This window comes from Candoia aspera, chromosome 1, assembly GCF_035149785.1.
Source record: "Candoia aspera isolate rCanAsp1 chromosome 1, rCanAsp1.hap2, whole genome shotgun sequence".
NCBI lineage: Eukaryota > Metazoa > Chordata > Lepidosauria > Squamata > Boidae > Candoia > Candoia aspera.
Window position 1 is genome coordinate 238,002,807 of NC_086153.1, and position 24,641 is coordinate 238,027,447.

At 45.6% G+C, this 24,641-nt stretch overlaps 1 protein-coding gene across 1 annotated transcript in view; it reads right to left on the reverse strand.

The window, feature by feature from the left end:
* LMNTD2 (lamin tail domain containing 2) overlaps positions 1–24,641 on the reverse strand; it is an 80,981-nt gene that overhangs the window by 27,387 nt on the left and 28,953 nt on the right. Inside the window, exons 2-5 of the mRNA XM_063317788.1 lie at positions 18,424–18,633; positions 14,651–14,836; positions 8,586–8,667; positions 6,812–6,973 (exon numbers count right to left, since the gene is read on the reverse strand). Of these exons, the coding sequence (XP_063173858.1) occupies positions 6,812–6,973; positions 8,586–8,667; positions 14,651–14,836; positions 18,424–18,611 (618 nt within the window). The 5' untranslated portion in view covers positions 18,612–18,633. The remainder of the gene's footprint in view (positions 1–6,811; positions 6,974–8,585; positions 8,668–14,650; positions 14,837–18,423; positions 18,634–24,641) is intronic.

Genomic DNA, 24,641 nt, shown 5'->3' on the forward strand with positions numbered 1-24,641 from the left:
CTAAAGTGAACAAGGACGCACTCTCATAGGAAAAGCCAAGCAGAACATGTTGTGTGTAACCCAACTGGATATGCATGATATTACCCTAAGGGCAGTCAGGTTACTGGTCGATCCAGCCAATCGAGAGCAAACTGCTCGGGCTGGTAAAGCTGCACATCTCCAGTGAGGGTCTTCCCCGGTCCTGCTGTCTGAGAACCTTTTCACATGAGATCCCTGGAAGCGAATCTCTGCTCTGCAAAGCATGGGCTCAACCTCTGAGCAAGACAGTTTCTCCCACACTGGCTAGTTTACAGAATGGGTTCACTCATGGTTTGTTTTAACCAGAGTGTATTGAATAAGCCATAATGGCTGGATTCATAGATTGTACTAAACCGGGAATTGGCAGTATAGGAGCTGTATGTTACCATTTCAGGGCTGGGGATATTAGGGGAAAGAAGGGGACTTTAGTGGCACATGCTATTGCCCACCTCTGTGCTAATCATAAATCATGGCTTATAAACCATGACTAGATGCTCTGCCCAAAGCAAACAAAACACTTTTTGACTTTGCACAATTTGTAGATCCCACCAGAACACAAGAACTCCAGAAATGACATAAGAAAAATCAAGGTTCCAAGATATATGAAAAAAGAAAAATCAACGTTTCTTCACATTTAAAACCAAGGTAATTCAATCTGTTAAAAGCTGAACCTCAGCCTATTCCAGCTGAATTGCGCAAGAGATACTTTTTTTGTCGAAAGCACAATAATGAGTGCATAAATATAATTAATTAAAGAACAGCCTGGTTTTAAATGTGACTGTTACTCAATCTTCTTGAAAAGGCATCTGCTTGTTTGCAGCAGGAGCAGAGCCCAGCGTCCACCTTCTCTCACTATCCTTATTAGTCAGGTTAAAGTGATGTGTCAGGAAAATAATGACTTCACCAGACCCCGGAACATGAGATGCTTGTTCTCCATGTCCTACAGGCTATGATTTGCTCAGCTGACTAGCTCTGTGTCATTACCTCTTGAATCATGTGCTTTGCACCTGCAGGAATTCTTTACAATCTTAATTCAGAAATATTTTGGACAGAAGAAAAAATGGCCACAATGTGCTCAGACAGCTATTTACCATTCTCCTGGACACAGCTTTATATGGATGAATGAAGGTCAGAAACTAGTGGTGAGTTTAAATATCCTTACCTAGAGCTCCTTCCCAGAGCTCAGTTGAAGTGGTCACTTACTGCCTGCGAACCAACAGAAAACTCAGGTGGCATGGATTCTGCTGTCCCACTGTGAATCCGAGGTGTCCCTGTTCTGGCTTGCAGCTCGTGGACATATTCCACATGGGGAAGGACCTCCCTCCCCACATTCCCAGTGGGAAAGCCATCTACCAGTTACAGCAATTCCAGAAGGGCATTGAACCCATGGTCAAAACAACCAAACAACCCATGGCTGGCATGCTGGGGTATCTCTATCATCTATCATCTATCTCTATATCTTTATATTATGGCTTTTATGAAGAGGTTTATGAATGGGCAGAGAGGGTACAGTCATTGTATATTTTTGTAGAGCCATGATATCTGCAGTATATGCCACTGCTGGAATTCAGAACAGGTGAAAGAAACACAGGCTGGTGGCCCTTCAACCTAAGTGTGGCATGGACATGCCCAGCAACCTTTTTTCTGTCATGTCCCTGTGATATTGCTGCAAGACCTGGCACCTTCAGGTTCACCATTCACCCAACTCATGCACAATAGCTATATGCAGAATTTAGGTTTATCGGAAACAAGAGCACAGAACAATGAAAAAGCTGCGATTAGAAATTCTGGCTCAAAATCCCGCATTAAAATATTCCAGTCCCAGGCATTCCCCTCCCCTTGTTTCCTTCCCATTCTCCTTCCAACAGCCAACGCTGCCAGCCGCAGATGTCTCCTGCAGAAAGTCCTTGACTCCCACCTGAAATCCAAACAAGATCGTTTCACAGTCCTTGCATTTTCCCCCTCCCCTCTCTTCTTCTGACACGCATTGAGTGGCTATTCCATTGCAGACGAACACAATCAAACGTTTTCCCAAACATTTGATTGTGGAGACTGACAATTGCTTCATTTTGTTCTCAACACATACCAGAGATAATTTAAAGTCATCCTTACTTGTTTTGGTGTTAAAATAACGTTTTCTGTCCTTAAGCAGACATCAAACCATGTCTGCTTAACCATTTTATCATGGGGACAGTTCACCAACCATGTTGTCAGTGGTGATCCCTCAGGGAGGGGATCACCTGGAACCTAGTGGCCACTTTAGGCTGATGCAGACATGAAGCCTCCCTTCCAACCCCCAGGAAGTGTCCTCTAGGGCCATTCAGGACTGGGGAGTGGGAGACTTCAGACCGTTCATCTGCCATCAGGGTTCCAACCCAGTGGAATGATGACTTTTCTTGAAGGTCTGTTTATCATGGAGTACAGACTTTCATCGACACACGCATTCATCGCATCACTCCTGTTCAGGGTAACCAACTTCATTAAAAGCACTGAAAAAGTTGTAAACACTATTTAAAAGCAAGATATAACAGGAAAGAAAAAGAAACCCAACTACACCTAATATGGTAACATTGGAGGAAAGAAACGAGAGTGTTTTTCCCCAAAAGCCTCCAAATGGGCCAATGTTGGGCAGAGGTTTTTCCTTTCAGATATCTTGGCTTATTGCATGAAAACTGAAATGCATCTGGGGGAGCCATATGTTGTCAGGAGACATATATAGCACTGCTTCCCCAAAATCATGTGGTACCTGCTTCACATTGTATTCATTCAATGAAACTGATCTCTGTTATACCCAAAGGAGGAAAAAAACTTATACCCAATGCACAATTGGTTGATGAATATAGAGTTTTGAAGTATCAAGGTAATAAGGAAGCATTTCCCTATAGGAACAAAATTTCAGTGCATTTGTTTAGTAACAAAGCCAGAAGACGGGCAGTCAGCTCCTCCTCCCTTCTGATATTAACTAAATTAGCTTTCAGCTAAAGAAACATATTGCTATAAAGAGCTATAAAGAGAGAAACCCAGCAGGATCTGGTGGAGGTTGCAAGTGTATTGCATCGAGAGGCATACAGTTACCTGCCTGTGACCCAGGAGTTGCTGGCCTGTACTCAGCACAATGAGCTCTTCATCATCAGTGTACCAAATTAGCTCATTTGAAACTAAGATGGCTGATTTAGCACCTCAGATTTTAGTTATTCTTACAATATGTAGATTAAACTATTGGCACAATGGGATGGCTTTACTTTTAGTACTGAATGTAAATGTTGGTCAGAAGAGAAAACTGAGGGAGATTTTAGTCACTTCGGGGGGGGGGAATTCTTCTCCAAGGTTTCACTCCAAGGCTTAAGGAAGGCTGAGAGTTGTTGTGAAAGAATGTCAGTGTAATACTTTCATATTTTTGAAATATGTAAGTAATTTGTAATACTTTTTACTGAATCAATTGTAAAAAAAAAACACCAAACCTAAATTACCTCCACTACCGCTACCACGAAAATGCAGGGTTAGTGAAGTGTTTCTTTAGGCACACTATCTTTGTTCAGTTCATTTAAAATAGTAATTCTGATTGACCCTCAAAAGCTGGATTCCTTTCTACCTCAGAGAGCCACATTCCAGCTGCTCTTTATGTTAGCCATCACAGAAGGTAATCTTTGAATTCCTCTGCTATTTTTCAAGAGGATTTCCTTTTCTAACACCTCCACCTCTGTTCCTTAATTGCTGTGAAGCATGCACAAGAATGAACATCTCCTGTGTGTCCTTAATTGGGAATTATCAAGATCCGGCAGTGGATCCAAGCTTGTGGATCCAAGCTTGCTCTGCCAATGACTGCAACACAGGCTTGTTTCCTGTCGGAAAGTCAGGAGTTCCCTCTTAAGAATTCCTTATTCTAGCCACCTAGACCTGCTAGAAGTAGACCCAAAATAGTGACATCATTCTTTCACAACAACTCTCAGCTTTCCTTAAGCCTTGGAGTGGAACCTTGGAGAAGAATTTTCCCCTCAAAGTGACTAAAATCTTCCTCAGTTTTCTCTTTCCCCTTTTCTTTGCAACTTCATTTTCTTTCTGCCTGACTAGCAATCTACCAGCAGGAGAAAAAACATCTTGTGTCTTCAAGGCTTGCCCTTCTCCGGTGAATCCTTCTTGACTGTCCCTCCATTTCCAATTATCTTGACCACAACCAGCCTCCTCTGGCAATCCTTACTCAAGCTGCTCATGGAAAAAGATGCAACTGTGGGAAGGGTCTGCGTAACAGCATCCAAGCAGAAGGTTGGGGTGGTTCTTCTCCAAATCGCTCTTGAATGTTAGGGCGAGGCTGCAGGGAGAAGTCCTGGGCAGAAGAGGTAGCGTTGGACTCTCTGCTAACCCTGACTAACTAGGGACTTCTTGGAGAGACAGAGTCAGCCTGGGCCTGGAACATCATCTATTTCTCTGCAAGGTTTTTCAGTTCCAGCAATACCTCAATAGGACTGATGTATTGATTGGCAAGGGGAGGGGCTTCATCCCTAATTAAACTTTCAAGAAAAGGAGGAGGACAAGGAGTTATGCCTTTTCCAAATGTTTATTTCCCTATTTGATAGGAAAAAGCCAAGTTAAGAAGCTGTCTTTTGCTTCCCCAATGACTTGCTTACGGGGAAAGTGCTGCTATTGAGCTGATGTTGTATTTTTCCTGGGAAAGTAGATTTGAGGAGGGAATAACTTATGTGCCTTAACTAACACCATATTTGCTAGTTTAATACCATGACATTTTTAGTGATACCAAGTTTTGATGTGGTTTATTCTATTTATTTCACTTTTTCTTGTATTGTTTTCATATTTCTGCTGGGACTGAAAACTAGGGTAGGAAGTACAATAACGTATGTCAAGTTACCCATCTCTGCCCCAGTGCTCTGCTTCATCATGTCATCACTAGTCTTTTGCCACAATCTTTTCCTCCCACCCTTCTTCAAGGTAAGATCACCTTCAGGCTGCACATAAGGGTTGGTGATTCATGGACATATCTGTTTCTTGACAAGATTATGGAAGTGGTTTGCCATTGCCCTTCCGGGGGAAGTTTTTGAATTTCCAGTCTAGCCTACAACGCTGTTATTCCTTGGGGTCTCCCATCTAATACTAACCAGGCCTGACACTGTTTAGCTTTCACATGCAGATAAGGTGAGACAGCTGCTGCCCCTTGCTGGGTATTTATACATCTCTCAGACAGGAATTTACTCCATTCATCTGATGGTCAATCTGTTTCTTCTACTGCTCTGAGATATCATCCCAGTTGGTTAAGTACTAAAAGAGGTTTTTGATTTTCCTTCCTTAAATTAATTGCACACAAGTAATTACAAATGAGTTACAAAAAAGTGAGTCCACCTGCGCCTCATATGATTTTACCTCATTTGGATGCTGATGAATGAGGAATGCACAGTATTTATTTCTGTCCCTTAATGTTTTAATATTTTCCTCTTTCTCTTCCATTGCTCAGTTTCCGTCTTCCATTTTAGTGTTTGATAAAATATATACATTTGCATCCCATTAAGCAAACAAGGGATTCATAGCATGATGGCATAAATCAGCTGTTTCCCAATGCTCAAATTACTTATTTAACTATAGGAAAAAACATGAAACTTCAAAATATTACTTTACATGTCACAATTTGACTTTGTAAATTATAGTCATATTTTTCCTGGCCAATAGAATTCTCTTTCCAAATGTAACCATTTTTCTAGAACTGTTATATTAATTAGCACTATCAAGTTTCAGAATAAGACTTGACACAATCTTCATGTTAATAGAGGAGATATATTTGATAGGCAAACCTCACTACCAACTCAATCCCTATCTAGAAGCAGATACTGGGTTTCCTCCAAAATTTTATCAGCCAACCTCTATTCACTCAACAGCAGTTTTTCTCATCCTCTTAAAATTGCTCTGGGCGGGGTGAGGCTTCAGAGAGCACATTTTGGGAGCACAGGGTTGGAGAAGAAGTGTCTATTAACAGATGGATGGACAGTTCTGGATTAAAGTAGAATATTAGGGCCATTGTTGCTTAGGATATGTGTGTGTGTGTGTGTGTGTGTCTTGTTGTAGAAACCTGTTTGACTCTAAACAGCTGGAAATGGTGGGCACATTTGGTATTTTGACAGCATGTCTTAAGCACTCTTAAGCACAATTCCAGATGTGCAATGGTTGCCACTGGAAATGCTATTTACAAAATGTCTTCCATATTGGGTGTCATCAATCATCAAACATCTATTTACAAGAATGTAATTTTTTTTCTTCCTAGTGTTTTTCCTGCATGTGCAGGGTTCACTTTTTTCAGATCAACTGTATGTTGATCTGTTGGTTGAAACAAGAATTGACCGACCAGCTTGTCTCCTGAGCCTGATGTTGTGGGCTGAGAGAGAGTGACTGGCGCAAAGTCAACCAGCTAGCTTTCATGCCTAAGGCAGGACTAGAGCTTAACTTTAACTTTAGAAGATAAAATGTTGAAGTTAAAAATGATGTAGCAAAGAAACATGTACTGTACATATATGCTTGAAAAAGGTAAAAAGTTGTTCTCAATTAAAAGATTTTTTTTAATTAAAAGATCAGGCAGGACAAGGAGCCAAAAGCATCTTTGGGAAGACCCTGGGTAGAATTCATAAGCAATTATTACTTTACAAGACATTTCAATCAAGTTGAAAATTATTTCTCCCCCAAACAAAATCAGAAATTGATAAAAGAAACAAATCATAATTAATTATTTAAAATGATTGTGAAATAGATAATAAATACATACAGACTTCGTTAGGCAAAGCATTTTGGCTCCTACCTCAAAGCTCTCACATGCTAAGTTTACCCTTTCATCCAGAGAAAGGGTGGACTCTGTGTCAGTTTCATCATCTAACTTTACTCCTAGGGCCTTCATTTTCTGCTGCAAATCCCTGATGTGCAATTTCAATATTGTGAGTTTATCTTCCAGAAGTTTTATCTCCTTTTCAAAAAGACATACAAAACAGGTAAGAAGTTATGGAAATCAATCAAAATGTCAAAATCAAAATATTCTGCAATAATATAATGATTAAGGTACTGGACTTGGATCAAGGAGACTTGTGTTCAAATTTCCACTCGGTGTGCAGCTACATCCATAGTATCAATCATCAGGCAAATATTGTTGGATGCTTGTCTTTTTTAAAAAAATAAATCCAGCCATTTTTTTTGAAATGGCATAAACTCTGTCCGCATTACTGTTATTACAGCACAACAGTAATTATATGATTCCAGAAGATGCTATAAATCACTAGTGTGACTACAAACAAAGTGATCTTACGTTTTCAGTCAAATTTGAACTCCTCATGACAGTTCAAGGCAGTCCTGGGTTTCAGCCAGTGTTGTGTGTTAGTGGCAGAGAAATCTACACAGTCACAAGCCCTGATTTCCTAGTGCCTCCACAGGCCTCTGAAAATTGAGTGTGAAGGCCTGCAGCAGAGTTGTAAAAGTGTTCAACTGAATGAACTTCCCAATTTCACTGCAAACAGGATCAGGGCCGCAACTAGGGTCTGTGTCACCGGGGGCAAACATGGATTCCGCGCCCATTTGGGCGCTCCCCCAGCGCACATTTTGGCACCCCCCCGGTGTGGTGCCCGGGGCACATGCCCCAATTGCCCCCCCCCAGTTGCGGCCCAGAGCAGGATCTCTGCTAAAGCTGGGCTCTTGATCTGGCAAGCTTCTGGCTTCTGCTGTCAGACCTAGCACCATCATTCCTGTTCAGGAGTCTGACCTAACATTAAGGCAGCTCAGGCAGTCCTATTACACTTCCCTATAGTTACAGGCCTCACCCCCTCCAGAGCTTTACAAACTAATACATAGAGACTGGAAAATGTCCCCACAGCTGCAATTCTCACCTAGAGAGAGATGTGGCTCAGCTGATACACGCTCCTTCCAGCTGACCAATGGGGAATACAACTATTGTATCAAGCCAGTACCAATCCCTATCTTGTCTTCAGTTCTTCAGTTTTCTTGGTTATGCCAGCTATTTCTTCAAAATCTGAGAGATTACTAGGGGGAAGTTTGAAAGTCACTCCTCTACTCTTCTTAAAATGAGTCCAAGATACAATGCCATGGCACTATACTGCCAGAACCTCAACAGATAGAATGAAGAGGTGAAAGAATGAAGTAGCCACCAATGGGGAACTACCCATGCCAAAGCTGCTACTGAAAAATTATCTTTTCAGGGACAAAATCTGATTGGCTGTATTGTTCAGTATTGGCGATAGCATCGGATCACAAAGCCACACAGGAGGTTATTGAAGAACAGTAACTTAACTTCTGTCTATCCTGGAGAATAAGGTGCCTGACTAAATGAACCTATGGCCTGATCATTTGAATATTAGAATTTCAGCCTTGGTTTTCCAGACAAAATTTGTAAGAGACTGCACTCCCAGACAAGAATAATTTCAACAAGATCTGCTGATGTTCTGCCTAGATTTTTTTTAGAAAAATAGTTTGCTTTTATTCAGCAAATGAGCACTTGAACTTGTCTGTGACACTTGAGCCTCTCAAAATTTATCAGCCAACCTTTGAAGCAGTATCTGTGAGTCATTTACCTTTGCATGATCCTCCTTAACAGCTATCAGGTCAGCATTCAATTGATCTATTTCTTTTTGAAGGGCTTCCTCATTAGAGCTCCTAAAAATAAAAAACATATTTCTTTCTTTGCACAACTATTTTGGAGTAAAAAAACAGAACGTTTTTGCTTAACAGAAAATTAGTAACTTCATTTGCTCTGTGTTCCGTACCTGGTAATGCAGATACTAAGACTTCTTGGTACTTTCCAAATATGTGTGACAACTGCTATTGCTCTCAAGGGGATAGACTGTGGTTCCACACATCTGAAGGGCACTAAAATAGGTATTTGATCATAATTACGTGCCATCAAGTCATTTTCGACTCCCGGCAACCGTATAGATAGATTTTCTCCATGTCGATCTATCCCTAACCTGGTCTTTAGGTCTTCCAACAGTGCACTCATCGCCACTGTAACCAAGTCCTCTAAAATAGAGAGGACATCTGTAAAGAAAGTCCATTAGAAATCAAGTAACCAGCTGGAGAAAGCTGTCATATCCTACAGGTATGATTTTCACTGAATTCTGAGGGCTAGAAGGACCAAGGTCAGATGCAGAAAGCTGAAGCTAAATGGGTCCCTTATACTAACAATCCAGAGATGTCGCCTCTGGTGGAGAAATGACTGGTTCTTAGTCCATTAGGGAGAAAATGAAACATAAGATTTGAATGCTGGACTAATTACGGGTTGATACTTCCTGCTTGCACCAGGACAAGGATAAGCCACGTACAGTTTTGGGTAGGTAGGAGGAGATGATATTGTCCTCAGCCTGCCCCGAGACTGCCAAGAAGGCGACCTCCACCAACATTTTCTTGCTCCACATCAAAAGTTACAAGCCTGCTGGGCTTCATTCCATCTTACACGAGAACCTTGATTTCAGCTGGCTGGTGTGTGCTGTGGCAGGCACACCCACTCCCCACTCTCTCCTTTTGACAGCCATTTCATACTGGGCTGCTGGCTGTTTGCCATGAAAGGCTAGACCTTGAGGTTATTCCCCACTGGTTCAGTAGTAGGGGAAAGCTGGACATTTTTTTGTTTACTTTATTTCAACAGATTCATCATGGAGTGAGGGCCATTTGTTTTGGTGGCTGCTGTTGGTTTTTTTAGCTGGTTGAAATTAACGAGAGTTCTGCCTAATTTTCTCTTTCATTCCAATTGACAAGAAGAACTATACAACTGTGTGCCTAACACCAGTAGCCAGGGGACCTGCCCACAGAAGGGAAAGCAATCTTTGCTTTCCTGCTGTGGTTGGGAGGGGGAAAGCAGCAGGGGAACCCATCAGTCAAGGTCTGTGCTAACTGCAGTCTGTCGCTGTGGCCATCACTGTGGCCAAAATGGAGACAGGGTTGAACTCCAGGAAAGGATTTCTTAAGCAAGCTTCACTGTCACCCATTTATACACAGGAGACAGGGAGTTGAAGGCTACGGTGTGGAAAAGCTCTCTCTGTATCCATATCCACATGTCTTTGAAGCTTGTAGTTGGCAGTTCCTGTTTTTCTGCTCTAGTTACAGCTTTGCTAACATCTGCAATAAAACTGGTTCATCAGAGAGCCACGTTCTTGAACCATTTCCTCCTAGCCTTCTTGGGTGAAGCCCAACATTCTCAGGGATCAAGCACATGCGTGCATACTTGTTAACCGATGGGGGGACCACAAGAGTTTGGGTAACCCATGCTGAGTTATGTTTCCATTATTAAAAACATGTCTGAGTATGGGAGCCTAGAAGACTGACAATGGCAAAATCAGTGCCATATCCCACATCACCCAGGATTAAATAGAATTCAAAAAAGCTCTTGATTTGTATCACTGAAAACTTGCAAACATTGAGCTGTACCCCAAGTTTGATCCAGCAAAGGGGTCCTTCTGGTAGCAAGAGGATTTGGATCTGGCACAGCTTTTTTATAGGTTGAATAAGGTGGAATCCATCTTTGCTGCTTTCCCCTGCAGTCCCTGAAAATCATACCATAGAACTATGGGAACCTCTAGAGCAGGGTTGCTCCATCTCAGCAACTTTAAGATGGCTGGGGAATTGTGGGAGTTGAAGTCCATGCATCTTAAAGTTGTTGAGATGGAGCAACCCTGCTCTAGAGAATCCAGGAGGTCTACCAGGGGTGACAACAGGAGGGAGGAATAGGCAAAACTTGCTTCCCCCTTTCCCCAGTAGGAGCATTCCATAAACAATGAAATTCCAAATGCAACCAAGAATTGCAATCAGTAAGAAAATATATTGTCAATTTTGTTCTCTAGCACTAGTAATTGAGAGCCAGTGCAGTGTAGACATTAAGGTATTGGACTTGGCCTGGAGAAGCTCCGGTTTAAGTCCCAACTACATAACTGAGATCACCTGGTACCTTTGGGTCATTCAGTTCAATCTGTTAGGTCAACATATCTCACAAAATTGTTGTGGGAATAACATTACAGGAAACCCTGCAAGCCACCTTCAGAAAAGGTAATATAAATGCAATAAGTAAATAATATCCTTCAAGAAAACAGGAGCCAGCTTCTTCTTTAGATTCAATATATCCTTTATCCCAGTAACATATAAGCATTCTGGGGCCTCTCTCCTTCATTACAATATTGTACAGGTTAGATATTGGTTGGGCTAAGAAACTCAGACTAAGAACACTGTGATTTATTTCAGCATTAAACTTTGCCCAGTTCAGAGGCAGCACTGCTTTATAGACCCATATAAAGTAGCACACTTGAAGTTCAAATTCTCAGAAGCAAGAGCAATAGGAATAAAACATCAATATCAGGTAGATCCTACATTATTTTCCCAGTTAGGGGAAGTTCTGCTCTTGAGAATGTGCTGTAGAATTTCTCCTTCTTCTGGAACAAATTCTGGAATTTTAGTGGATAAATTTGAAAGGCTATTTATGCCTATGTTTAGGTAACTGTTCTGGAAGCCTTAGGAAAGCCTGAAAGTAATGATGTTTTGTTTCAAAAGCCCAACTCACCTCATAGGGTTGTTGTTGTGGGGAAAATAGGAGGAGGATTATAAAAAAATAATAAAAGAGTAATTTAGAAAATCTTTTAAAAGGGCAAAGCTGTAATTATCACCATTAAATCAATGAATGCACTATATGCTTCATGTTTACTCAGAAGCAAATCGTAATGTTCAATGGGGCTTCCTGATAGGAAAGTGTCACTTCAAACTGTAATTGAGGTTACTTCAAAATCTCTGAAGGAGCATCAGGATAAAAGATTCTCTCCAGTTCACGCTATGCATGACAGTTCCATCCTTCTGTGCTTGAATTACATACAATGAGGGGAAGTTCCCATTTTTAAAGCAAGAAAAATATATTAGTGAAAGGAACAGGTGCAAATTAAACCCACTGTTTTACTATGGAGAGACAAGCCAACAGAGTTGTAATGCTGTTGAGTGTTTAGTTGTTATACAGAAGCTGGCAATCGTTTTTGGAGGCTCAGTGGATGGGTGGCAGCAGACTCAGCATTGTTAGCCAGGACCACAGAACTGCTGCAAATTGAACCCCTATAAATTGTGTAGTATTTTTTATGTATGTGCGCTAACAATATCTCAGTTTTTCCTCTTCTGGAACATGCTCTTTTGCACATTAAAGTTTTCTTCATCCTCACATTTCCTGCCTTCTGTCATGAAGGCTTCTTCTCCCCGAGCCTGTATGCCATCAAGAGATTGTCCTCAAAATTATGTCTAGGCTCAGAGCTGCCTTTGACATAACACAAACATTGTGGAATAAATACAGTGCACAAGTATATCCCATGCACACCTGTATTTCCTATTGAACTGCAGCTCCATCTCATCTGAAAAAGAAGTTCCACATCTCACAAAACCTTTTTCCTGTGGGAGATGTTTGATCCCTCTAATGGATAACATCTATTGTGTGTATCTTTTTCAAGGAAAGGGAACACAGAGCTCTCTCAGTCAACTGGTTTCTTACATTGTTAACAATGACAACTTTCCCCCTTTAACCATCCACTGTTGTACATAGTCAATGTCTGTGGTAACTACATCCATTAATCATGCTTGCTGCATGGCCAACATAATCAGCTGGTATCCACTTGAGGTGCCATTCATGTAGTTTAGTTTGGAATGGTGAAGGCCCTGAATAACAATTATATGCTAACCAGCTACTTGTGACCCATAAAGGTGAGAAAAAAATACATTTTTAAAATTGAATACTGATGAGCATGTCACTGTAAAAAGTAATGCTTTCTGAGAACGCCAGAAGCCTTGTTCGAGTACTGATTATGGCTTGCTTCTTTGTGACATCACCTCTGCAAGATTAATGTCATCTCTTGCACGACTGCAAGATTTTTTTTTAATATGAACATAGCTCCAAGGCTGGATAATGTCTTACTTAACTGCCAGATCTAAAATATAGAACCAAGGTATATATCAGGTATTTTATATATTTTCTATATAAAATATAGAACCGAGGTATTTTATATATTTCTATATAAAATATAGAACCACTTTTTAACTGACATTTGAGAAAAGCAAGCAGGTTAATCATACTAGAAAGCCAAGCCAGAAAACTTTTTAAAAATCCTTTTTTAGAATCAATTTTTATTAGGCAATAGATATAAAATTATTATACATTCCTTGTGTGAAAATTAGAGATCTACTCTTACAGTGGACTTTCTATTGTTGCAAGTATCACAATTACTTATAATATACTATAATATATTTGAGTGGTTTTTGGGCAGATTGGGTAATGGTGATACTTGCAACAATAGAAAGTCCACTGTAAGAGATTTGGGCAAATTGGGTAATCCTGATACAAAATCCCATTTCATTCATTCATGTAATAGGACTTTTTCTGCATAGTTCATTCATTGGTCTTGTAAACAGTCATATGAAACGACAGCCATAGGAATGCTAATGATGAAAGTTTTCTGTAGCAGAAAAGTAACAATGTTTATCACCCATTATAATCTGTAGGTCAACCATTTATCAAAATCATAGGAAATGGGACATACTTGTCTGTGCTTTGAGCTAGACAAACTTTCTGGATCAAATTACTCCCACTGAGTAGGGATTTGGGATTTCAATGAAGGATTTTTCTCCAGAAGTCATTTCTCTGATTCATGTAGTGCAGCCTTCTCCAAACATGTCCTCCAGATATACTCAATTTCCCAGCCAGCATGTCTAATATCAGTTGTTAGCAACCAGCTGTGAAGAAGCTATTGCCCCTGTGAAAGTTTTTTTCCTAGATGTCTAAGGGGCTACTATGTGAAGCAAAATTACAATCAGACAGGCCAGAGGTAAGCCATATAAGCATTGATATGCCATTGGACACCTCCGTTGGTGCCCACCAGCCTCCGCTCTTCTTGGATATATAGAAAACTATCACTTCAGGTGCAGAACTGTCAAAATCTTCCCTTCCAAAAGGCTACCTGTGGTGAGTGTTCTTAACCTGCATGCTTTCCTCTCCCCTCTGCTTCCCAAATGAGGCAATTCAAGTACTCAATCAGTCCAGAGCTTCTTTTCACATTACGCTTGCCATGTGAGATACACACTCTGGGGCACCTGCTTCTCTCCATCTGCTGAGAAACGTGACAATCCAGGCCATAAAGGAAAAGTCTAGTTGGTATTTCCTCCTCCTATCAATGGTGCTGTTGTTGGGGTAATGCTGGGACCTGATGGATTCCCCCAGGCAGTGACAAGCTTCCCAATAGCTAGAAAAGAAGAATTATTCTGCTTTGCAGAACATGGTAATAGAACATCAGCTTCCCTCAGGTTAGAGAACTTCATGCAACCCTTCACCCATCTGTAGAAGAACGGTGGGAAGAAAGGTCACAAGACACAGAGGCCAGACCTGCTACATCCTGTTGACTTATGGTGCAGATACAAACAACCCAAGCTGCATTTATGCCACAGTGGCACTTTCCCCTGGGCCCAGCCACACCTCATCACTATTCTGTAATTCCCACCCAATCACTACTACCCTTGATAATGATAGCCACGTGGCTTCCTGGTCATCTATAATTCTGCAAGACAAGTTTTCATACTTGTCTGTGCTTTGGGCTGGACAAACTCCAGGTTTGCCCAACCTTCTGGAACTCACCTCTTCAATAGTCCTTTATGCCTTGACTTCACAAGTTCCTGTAAAATGTAACTTAGTCGGTCAGCTGGATCCTTCTGGATGGCACTTTTCAGCCCTTGGATTTCGAGATCCTTCTGATACAGCAAAAGGAGCAGCGAATGATGGTTTTCCAGCACTTTGGAATCCTGCAGCCGAGTACTGGATTCCCTGCCAAGGAAATAAAGCCCAATGGTTGTCATACTGCCACCCTCAGGGAGGAGCTCTTTGACTTAAGGGACAGGTTAGCTAATCACCTGACAGGATAAAGGTAGATAATAGGGACATTGTAGCATCAAATAACTGGTTTGTAAGCCCACACATTCTTCTTGCTGGTAGGTGCACATATGCTTTACTCTGAGTGGACGCTAGTGACAAGGCTAATTCAAAACCTCCTGATGCTCCAGGGAGGATTGATCACACTACAAATCCAGGACAAGAGAACATTGTCATCTCCGGCATATGTGCTCCTTTCTCACTATCTTTAAAACATTTATGACCAATTTTACCAAATGACAGTTCATTGCCTAGAGCCAATGGTCATTTCTAGAGAAACATTATTTCCCCTGCAGCTTCTCTAGTCCAGATGGCAAATGCATACTTTTCTGCTATGGAAATTAGATGGTAGAGAGAATTCTAGCCTGTTTTATCTTCAATATTAAGTGAGCTTTTTTTGCAGGCCTTTTATACTTAGAGAGGGGGTGGGGAGAGAAATATTCAGTTATGCTAGTTTCCCACCAGCCATCTGAAAGCAACCAACTAAAAAAGACAAGTTTATTATTGCTATGAGGACTCAGGTACGGTTCCCTAGTATCATGTGGGAAGTTCCCAAGGCAGCTCTTAGTTCTCTATAGCCCTGTTATATCTCATTGTTGGCAGGGAAATGATAATAAAGCAGGCAGATACAGAAACAGGGCCCACCTGGGTTTACCTAAAAACAGACAATCCAGGACATTTTGGGTAGACTAAGTGGCTGGTCTGTCGTACTGCATTTTCTTTCTTTTTCCATGGAACACTATTTTATCTTCTTAATAAATTTGCTTGCCCTGAACCATCCAGCTTTACTAAGATTTGGTCATTCCCCAGGACATCTTCAATACTGCAGTCATAGACAGCATTGCTGTATTTTTGGAGAGCTGAAGCCTAAGGATCGAGCCCCCATAAGGCCACGAAACTCATTTGGTGACTTTAAGCCACTCCCTTTCTCCAGCCCAACCTACCTCACAGCTTTCTTGTGAAAATAAAAGGAGAAGTGAGCCTAAGTACATTGCCTTGAGCTTCTTTGGGGAAAGAAGAATTACAAAGAATCCCTTCTTTGGGGAAGGAAGATTCTTGCATTTACTCTATAGTAAATGCAAGAGGGAAAAAACCATCTAACTCGATCACTATGTTCCCAATGAATCCAGAAACAGCAGTCTACCTTTTGGTTCTGAGGATTTTATTTATCTGATGTTTTTTTAAAAAATAAATACCCTCTAACCATTGTTTTCCCAGAATGACCTATAAAATTTTTTTAACCAAAAGTGAAACAATTAAACCAAATACTGCAGCTTAAAATTGCAATAATCTCTCGGCAAAAAGGTAAAGATCCCCTGCCAATCTTTTTGGCAACAGTATAGAAATGGCTTGCTGCGGCCTTTTCTTGGGATTTTTTACTCCCTGGTCTAGATGGCAGCCTTGGGGTTTCCTGGTGGCCTCCTATTCCAGTACTAATCAGGTCTGATCCTGCTTTTTTTTTTTCCCCTTTCAGGATCAGCCATGGTCACCAGGTGCTGCCAGTCTGCTACAACCGCAACTGCAGGAGCAACCTGCCTTTTGCTTTGCAGCCACTAGATCCACACAGGAGAGGCCTTAGAAGGAGAACAGAGCTGGCCTGACCCAGGCAACCACTAGCTTCAGGCCCCACCCAGCTGCTGCAGCAGTGCTCCTGAGAGGCCATCTCTGAGGGAATGTGCTCCCCAAAAGCCCAAAAGGCCTCTGTCAAGCAGGAAGCGGGATATAAACCTGTACTTGGCACAATTCACACAATGCACTGATCAACCAGCCTGGTTAGCAAAAGTGCACACATTCTCATGTCTGTCTGGTGTAGCCTCTTAACTGAGCCAAAGATCTGTCTAAGGCTAGCTGAATCATGCAAACCCAAAGTGGCTGTAATTTTAAGTTATTTCAAGTTTTTATGATAGAATTAATTTCTGTTCTTGGGTAAAAGATGGGCAAGACTGGATAAGTTGGCAGTGTACGCTCTCATTAGGCAGGCTAATTGGCTTGGCTTATTGTGGGGTCTGCACCCCTAATTCCATGTTGGTATGAATGTGTGAACCCTTACGGTTGGTTGGTCATGTCTTCTCCCAACTAACGTGTGTGTGTGTGTGTTTCTGTGTGTGAAGATATCCATATCTTCTCTGTGTATGTTCCTGTATGTGCCTCAAGACATTTCCTCCTGGCCTCCCATATGTTGGATTAATTATAGCTTGCCTGCTATTCTTAGTTCTCTTCAACAGCCTGCTATTTCTCTTTCCTCCCACCTCCCACCAGGGTCAGCTTTTGGGGCTCCAGCAAGCAGCAGTTCTATAGTTTCTGGGCTCCTCAAAGGCTCCACACTTCATCTACCTGTCTCCACCAGTCTCCCATTCCTTCCACACGATCTCATCAATCACCCATGTAGTGATTTTGTTTTCTCTTGATATGTTTTGGTTGCCATGGGGAAAAATAATAAGCAGGGAAGAGAAGTTATGCCACTTTGGCTGCTGGATCAAGAGAAATTTGGGGTGGGGGTGGGGAATTAAAAAGGAAAGAATTAGCCCTTTTCTTTAGGACAACCAGATCTAGGCTGCAAAAAGCTGGGCAGCCTCTAGATGGCTGAAGTGAAATACAGAAGAGTTGATCCCTTTGCTGGTCATCTGAAGTTTTGCCAACCCTATTCTGGTGCAAACATCCTTCAGAAGAACAAACTTCTTTCTCAACTTAACCCTCTACAAAGGGTCAAATTAAGTTTCTGGGGGCAAGCTCAGGTTAGTCAGTTGTTATCCGCTTTTATTAGGGTGGATAAGAATAAATGAGGACAGTGCTTCTCTTCCTTTAAATCACTGCACAGAAGAGCTATGTTTGCAAATGCACCTCATCATGTAGTCCTACAAATTCCTCCTTTTGTGCAAAAAAGCATACAAATAAGTTTTTTTTAAAAAACTGACAAGTGAGATCCTATAACTTTTATACAACCCGCCCCCCCACAAATAAAAATAAACATTTAGCAGGAATACAAAGGACATTTTTTATGTGCCGGAAGGAATAGTGGAGAGAAGCTAAAGCTTATTACCTACACTAAGCAATACTGTACTGGCATTTCTCTGGATCCAGCCAATCCCACTCCATTGTCCACACATTCTTCTCTACCTTGGGCTGCCAGACATAAGCTACAAAAATCCAAATGATCAGTAGTGATGGTCCGGATCTTTGCACCCCAGATCTGATAGCTCTAGCTAGGCTATAACATGGTTTAGTTTGGAACACGGGTTATTGTGTGAAACCAGTTTCTGTACCTTGTAAACCAGTTTCTGGCTGAGTGTGATGTAATGTTACCCAACTGTGGTTTATTCAACGAAGTGTGACTAAAACAAACTACAGCTTAGTGCAATGTGTGAACTCACACTGATGATGATAAAATGAGCTTACTGATAACCAAAGATCCCTGCTGATTTCAACATTATTGATTAGTGCCATGAATGCTCTGAAAGAATCAGTATGTGGACAATGCTTACTTCTCTTTAAAGATTTTGGAATATGAGGAAACAGCAGAGAAGTTGTCTTCGCTTCTGTTTTCTGACCCCGGGTAGAACATCATGCTGACCCTGGTGATGAAGGGTTCCTTGTTTCCTTCCGATTGCAGGTCCTGTTTGTTAGTATCATCTCCATCTTCTTCTCTTTGATTTTGTTCTTCAGCCTCCATAGGAGGGCTTGTCTTGCTTTCCCTTGGGTAAAAAAGAACCATGAAATGTTGCACTTTACTGCTAACCCAGGTATTCTAGCCTTCTTCAATCTAGTGTCCCTCAAGGTTTTGGAGCTGGAGCTGTACAGTTCTTAGCCAGCGTTCTTCCAACAAATTTTGGGAATTGTAGCACCAACATATATGGAGAGGGCTATGTATGGAAAACCTACTTTTCATGCTCTTACCAACTGTACTAATTAGTCATGGTGCCATTTGACCCATTACTCCCTAGCATATCAGAACCCCCCACCAAGTAATTCTACACTTGACAGGGAACCTCAGTTGTTAGCTTCTTCACTGCTGTTGCAGTCTGATGAATGTATGGTCTGCTTATCTTACATTTGTAAAGAAGCATGCTTAAAAGTTCATGTTTCTTGACTGTGTATTTGTCATGCGCTGCCTATCTCTGAATAACGTTCAGACACTGGTTTGCGAATCAGGCTCTGGTTTATTGCAGGGCAGGTACAGCGTTGGTAGAAAAAAGCTGAGAGTGACAGGAGCGCGCCGGTGCGGGGTTTAAATACCCCGCGCCGGTCAGCGCCCCCTCGCTCACGGTCACGTCACCCCCCTTTTGTCCCATGCGTTGCCCTGCCGGTGGGTGAGGGTTTCCGGGATCGCCCATCATCAGGTTTCCATTCCTCTGCTGATTGCTTTCAGCTGGGCGATCCCCGTTGTATTGCCGCTGATGGTTTGGGTGGCTCCGTGATTCATTTGGCTATTGTTTGTTGGCCGTTAGTCGTTGTAGGTTGATGGCTACTTAACTTGTACCCCTTCACCTATTTCCTTGTCATTGTCATGTGTGCCATTGCGCTGATGACTTTAGCTCAACGGCACTCATGACATACTGCCCCCTTTTCGAATAGTGTTCTCCCCCGGTTTTCTGGGTTTTCCCCGTGGAGCTGTCAAAACGCCACATTTTTTTTTTTTTTTTTCAAAGTTCCCGCCGGAGTAGTTGTCGCCCCTCCCTTTGCTCCTCCCTCTACCACGTGCCTTCCCAGGGTGTGTCCATGGTGCGCATGCTCGGGTTCTGACCTGGCGTGCGCATGCTCCAACCACACCCTGTTTGTTTGGCTCAGTTCGGCGAGGCGAGAGGCGTGGCTGGTCGGGTGCTTCTCAGCTCCAGGTAGGGCCCTTCTTTTCTTATTTAGAGTGCGTCGCCTTTGTTGTGTCTCCTGGGCGTTGCCCCCAGGTTGCCCTGTTGACTTGCTTGCCACTCCCCCGCGGCCGGGGGGCGGGGGGAGGGTGCTGGCGATCGTTTGTCACCACCCCGTGGGCCCGGGGCGGGGGGAGTGAGTCCCGGGGGGGGGAAGGTCCACCCAAGTCGCGGGCTTGGGGGGGGCCCTTTCCCTTGGGGCACGGGAGGCGGGGGGGCCTGCGGGGGGGGGTTTGGTTTTGCTGACCTTGGTTGCGGTTTGTCGGGGTATGCCCGGTGAAATGCTCTGGTCAGGTCAGGCGCGTTAACGTTGTGCGCCGCCACCCATTCCGGGTGGGGGAAGTGTTTCCACCTGACCAGATAGTGTAGAGTTCCTCGTTGCTTGCGGGAGTCGAGGATGTCCCTTATCTCGAAGTGGTGTTGCCCGTCGATCATTAGCGGTGCGGGCTGTGGCGTGCTTGGGTGCCATCGGGAGGTGGTTGCCGGTTTTAGGAGGCTGGTGTGGAACACCGGGTGGAGTCTCCGGAGGTTGTGTGGCAGGTCCAGGCGTATTGCTACCGGGTTCACTATTTGCGTGACTCGGAACGGCCCGATGTACTTAGGCCCCAGTTTTTTCGAGGGTTGGGTTGACTTTAGGAACTTGGTGGATAGATAGGCCATATCCCCCGCCTGGAACGTCGGTTGTTGGCGCCGGTGCTTGTCGGCCTGCTCTTTGTAAGCAGCCTGTGCCTCCTTCAGCGCCGCCGTGATTACTGGCCATGCTTCCGCGATCTTCCGTCCCCAGTCGCTGGCGTCCACCTGGGGTTCCGGGGGTTGAGGTAGCTCCGGTATGGGGACGAAGTCGCGCCCCGAGACTACTTCGAACGGAGTTTTCCCCGTGCTCGTGTGGACGGCGTTGTTGTATGCGACTTCGGCGAACGGGAGCAGTTCAGCCCAGTCGTCTTGGTGGTAGTTCGTATATGATCGTATAAATTGCTCTAAGGTGGCATTAAGAACCTCAGTGGCTCCGTCCGTCTGAGGATGCCAAGCCGTAGATAGGGCCTGTTGGGTCCCCGTCAGCTTCAGGAAGGCCCGCCAGAATTTGGAGGTGAACTGTGTGCCCCTGTCGGTCACCACACGTGCGGGACATCCGTGTAGCCTGTACACGTGGATGAGGAAGAGTTTGGCTAGCTGTTGTGAGGATGGGACCGACGTGCAGGGGATGAAGTGGGCCTGCTTTGAGAAGTAGTCCTTCACCACCCAAATGGCCGTTTTCTTCTGGCTGGGTGGGAGGTCCACTATAAAATCCATAGAGATTTCCTCCCATGGGCGGGAGGGTTCTGCCACCCGTTGCAATAGCCCCGCGGGTTTGCCTGGTGCCCGTTTGGCCCTAGCGCACGTTGGGCAGGACGCCACGTAGGTTTTTACGTCTCGCCTGAGCGCGGGCCACCAGAATTGGCGCCGTGTTAGGTGTAGGGTCTTGAGGAACCCAAAGTGTCCCGCTTGCTTGGCGTCGTGTGACCTATGCAAGATCGCCTGGCGTTGCGAGTCCGGGACGTAGATTCTGCCTTCCCCCCATGCCAGGTCTTGCGCCATCGTTACCTTGTCGGGGTTCGCCAGGAACCAGGGGTCGGTTTTGAGGGCGGCGGCGAGGTCCGTGCGCATTCCCCCTGGTAGTTGCGGTTGGCTTCTTTCCGTCGCCGGTTGTCCCGCCGTCGGCTGCGCCGTAGCGTCGAGCTGCCTCCGTGCGCCGCTTCGGGTGGTCACGGCCATCCCCAGTTGCGAGGCGGATAGGACCGTCCCAATGGTGTCTGGGGCGGGCTCTTCGTCTTGGGGCAGTCGGGAGAGGGCGTCGGCCAGGAAGTTCTTCTTGCCCGGCATGAACTTCAGCTGGAAATCAAAGCGGCTGAAGAATTGGGCCCATCGGACCTGTTTTGGGCTAAGGCGTCTAGGCGTTCGTAGGGCCTCGAGGTTCCGGTGGTCCGTCCAGACCTCGAATGGTTGGGTGGCTCCCTCGAGTAGGTGTCGCCATGTCTCTAGTGCCGATTTCACCGCGAAGGCTTCTTTCTCCCAGACGTGCCATCGCCTCTCTGTCTCGGAGAACTTCCTTGACAGGTAGGCGCATGGTTTCAGGAGCCCCGTGGAGTCTTTCTGTAGCAGGATGGCTCCCAGGGAGAAGTCTGAGGCGTCGGCTTGGACCACGAACGGCCGTTCTGGGTCCGGGTGCGCGAGGATTGGCTCCGTAGTGAACAGCGCTTTCAGCTTGTCGAATGCGGTCTGGCACGCGGGAGTCCAATTCAGCACTGTGCCTGGGTTCTTGGCGCGTCGGGTGTCCCCCACCCCTTTGGTTTTGAGGAGGTCCGTTAAGGGGAGGGCTATCTCAGCGAACCCCCGGGCGCATGACCTGTAGAAATTCGCGAATCCCAGGAAGCTCTGTAGTTGCCATCTGTTGCGGGGCCGCTCCCAGTTTAGCACCGCTTCGACTTTTGCGGGGTCCATTTCGATGCCGTCCCCGGAGATTCGATACCCCAAATAGTCTAGGCGCTCTTTGTGAAACTCGCACTTTGTAGGCTTCGCATAGAGCTGCGCCCTTCTGAGCTTGTCGAGGACTTGCCTGACTAAGGTTACGTGTTCCTCGTGTGTTTTTGTGTAAATAAGGACGTCGTCGATGTAGACCAGGACCCCTTTAAACAGATGTTCATGCAGTACCTCATTGATGAGCTGCATGAACACCCCAGGGGCCCCCGCGAGTCCGAAGGGCAGTACCTTGTACTGGAAAGCGCCTAGGGGGCAGTTAAACGCCGTCTTCCATTCGTCCCCCTCCCTGATTCGGATGCGATAGTACGCCTCGCGAAGGTCCAATTTGGAAAAGACTTTGCCCGTGGACAGGTGGGCGAGCATGTCCTTCACCAGGGGTAAGGGGTATTTGTTGGACAGGGATGCCGCGTTTAGGCCCCGGTAGTCGGTGCAGAGCCGTAGGGTCCCGTCTTTCTTCTCCCGGAATAAGACGGGGGCTCCGACCGGTGAGCATGCTGGCTCTATGAATCCCCTGTCTAGGTTTTTATCGATGAACTCCCGGAGGGTTGCCATCTCCTTCGGGGTCATCGAATAGATCTTTGGTCTAGGTAAGGGGACGTCGGGCAGTAGGTCGATCCGGCAATCCGTCTTGCGGTGGGGGGGTAGTTGGTCCGCCTCTGCCTCTCCGAAGACCTCGGAGAAGTCGGCGTATTGTTCTGGTAGGTCTGCTGTGGTAGCGGCGTTGTCTTGTGTGGTCGCCTCCGCTCGTCCTACCGTGGGGTTGCTTTTGCCAGCTGGTACTGGTGCTCGATACTCGCCGTCGCCGAATGTGAAGGTGCGGGTCGCCCAGTTGATCCGCGGGTTGTTTTTCGCGAGCCATGGCATCCCCAGGACTGCAATGGGCCGTCCGATGTGCGTGACTACGAACGATGTGCGCTCGGTGTGAGTGCCCATTTGCAGGGTGACCGGCTCGGTTTGTAGCGTGGCTGGTTTCCCTCCCGCTGTAGAGCCGTCCAGCTGGTGGAATGCCAGCGGCGTGGGGAGGGGGAAGCAGCGGAGGTTGAGTTTGGCGACTAGGTCGGGGTGGATGAGGTTTTTTGAGCACCCCGAGTCCACTAGTGCCGCGGCCGTGGTGGCTCCGTTGCCGGCAGAGAGTTGAATTGCTGCCAATATTACGGAGCTTTTGTCGTTCCGTTGAGGTGGTCCGCGTTGCTGTCCCACCGCCTGCCTCGCCACGCGTCTCAGAGCAAGCGGGGAGCATTTCCCGCCGGCTGGTCGGGGTCGGTATTGTCCTCTTCCCCCCAGTAAGCGTCCCAGCCCTCTTCCGGTGTCGCTGTGGCCACGGTCATTCGGCGGTGAGGAGGCGGCCCCGGGTTGGGTGGTTTGGGGCTAATTTTCGGGGTGGGCTTGGGCGCGCTGGTCGGCGGTCGGTTGGCGAAGCAATCCGCCGTCTTGTGCCCTAATTTGCCACACCTCCCGCAGGGCTCCCGGTTGAACTTCTTTTTTGGGTATATGGGGCCGGCCATCCCCCCGTGTGGTGCGGGTACCTTTTTCCCGGCATAGTTTGTGTCTTCCGTGGTTGTCATGAGGAAGGTGCGGTGCGCGTGTTCGGCTTTCCCCGCGAGGTGGATCCACCCGTTTAACGTTTCTGGGTCGTCGCGGTAGAGGGCCCATTGGAGAACGTCGCGGTTGAGCCCCCTTTTGAAGATTTCCAGCAGGGTGGTCTCGGACCAGTCGCTGACCTTCCCCGCGAGGGCTTTGAACTCCAGGGCGTAGTCAGGGACCGTGCGTGTGCCTTGTTTAAGTCTTTGGAGTGCGCTTTTCGCCCGTACTTTAGCTAGGGGGTCTTCGAAGTAGTTTTTCATCTCTTTGATGAAAGCAGGGAAGGTGGCGAGGGCGGGGGAGCTGGACTCGTACAGTTGGACGTACCAGTCCGCCGCCCTGTCTTGGAGTTTGATCGCCACGGCGGCGATCTTGTCGGCCTCGGAGTCATAGGAGTGTCCGTGCCTCCCCATGAACTCCCTAGCGTTGGTCACGAAAAACGAGAGTTTTGTGGGGGTCCCATCGAAGAAGATGGGGAAGTCCTTTGGGGCCCGGGCGTTTTGTGCGGCCCCGCCTCTCGCTTCCCGGGGTGTGGTGTCGGCCGCCTGTGCCGTCTGCTGGCTCTCCGCTGGCCCGTGTGGGTTCGGTGCTTCGCTCGGGGTGTGGGCTTGTGCGGGGACGTCGTTGGGTGGCACGGGGGGCATAAGCGCCTGGAGCATGGTCCGGAGTTCCGTCAGTTGAGCCCGCATGGCCGCGAGTTCAGCTCGTGCCTCCTCGTCCACAGCCCGCGCCGCCGCTGG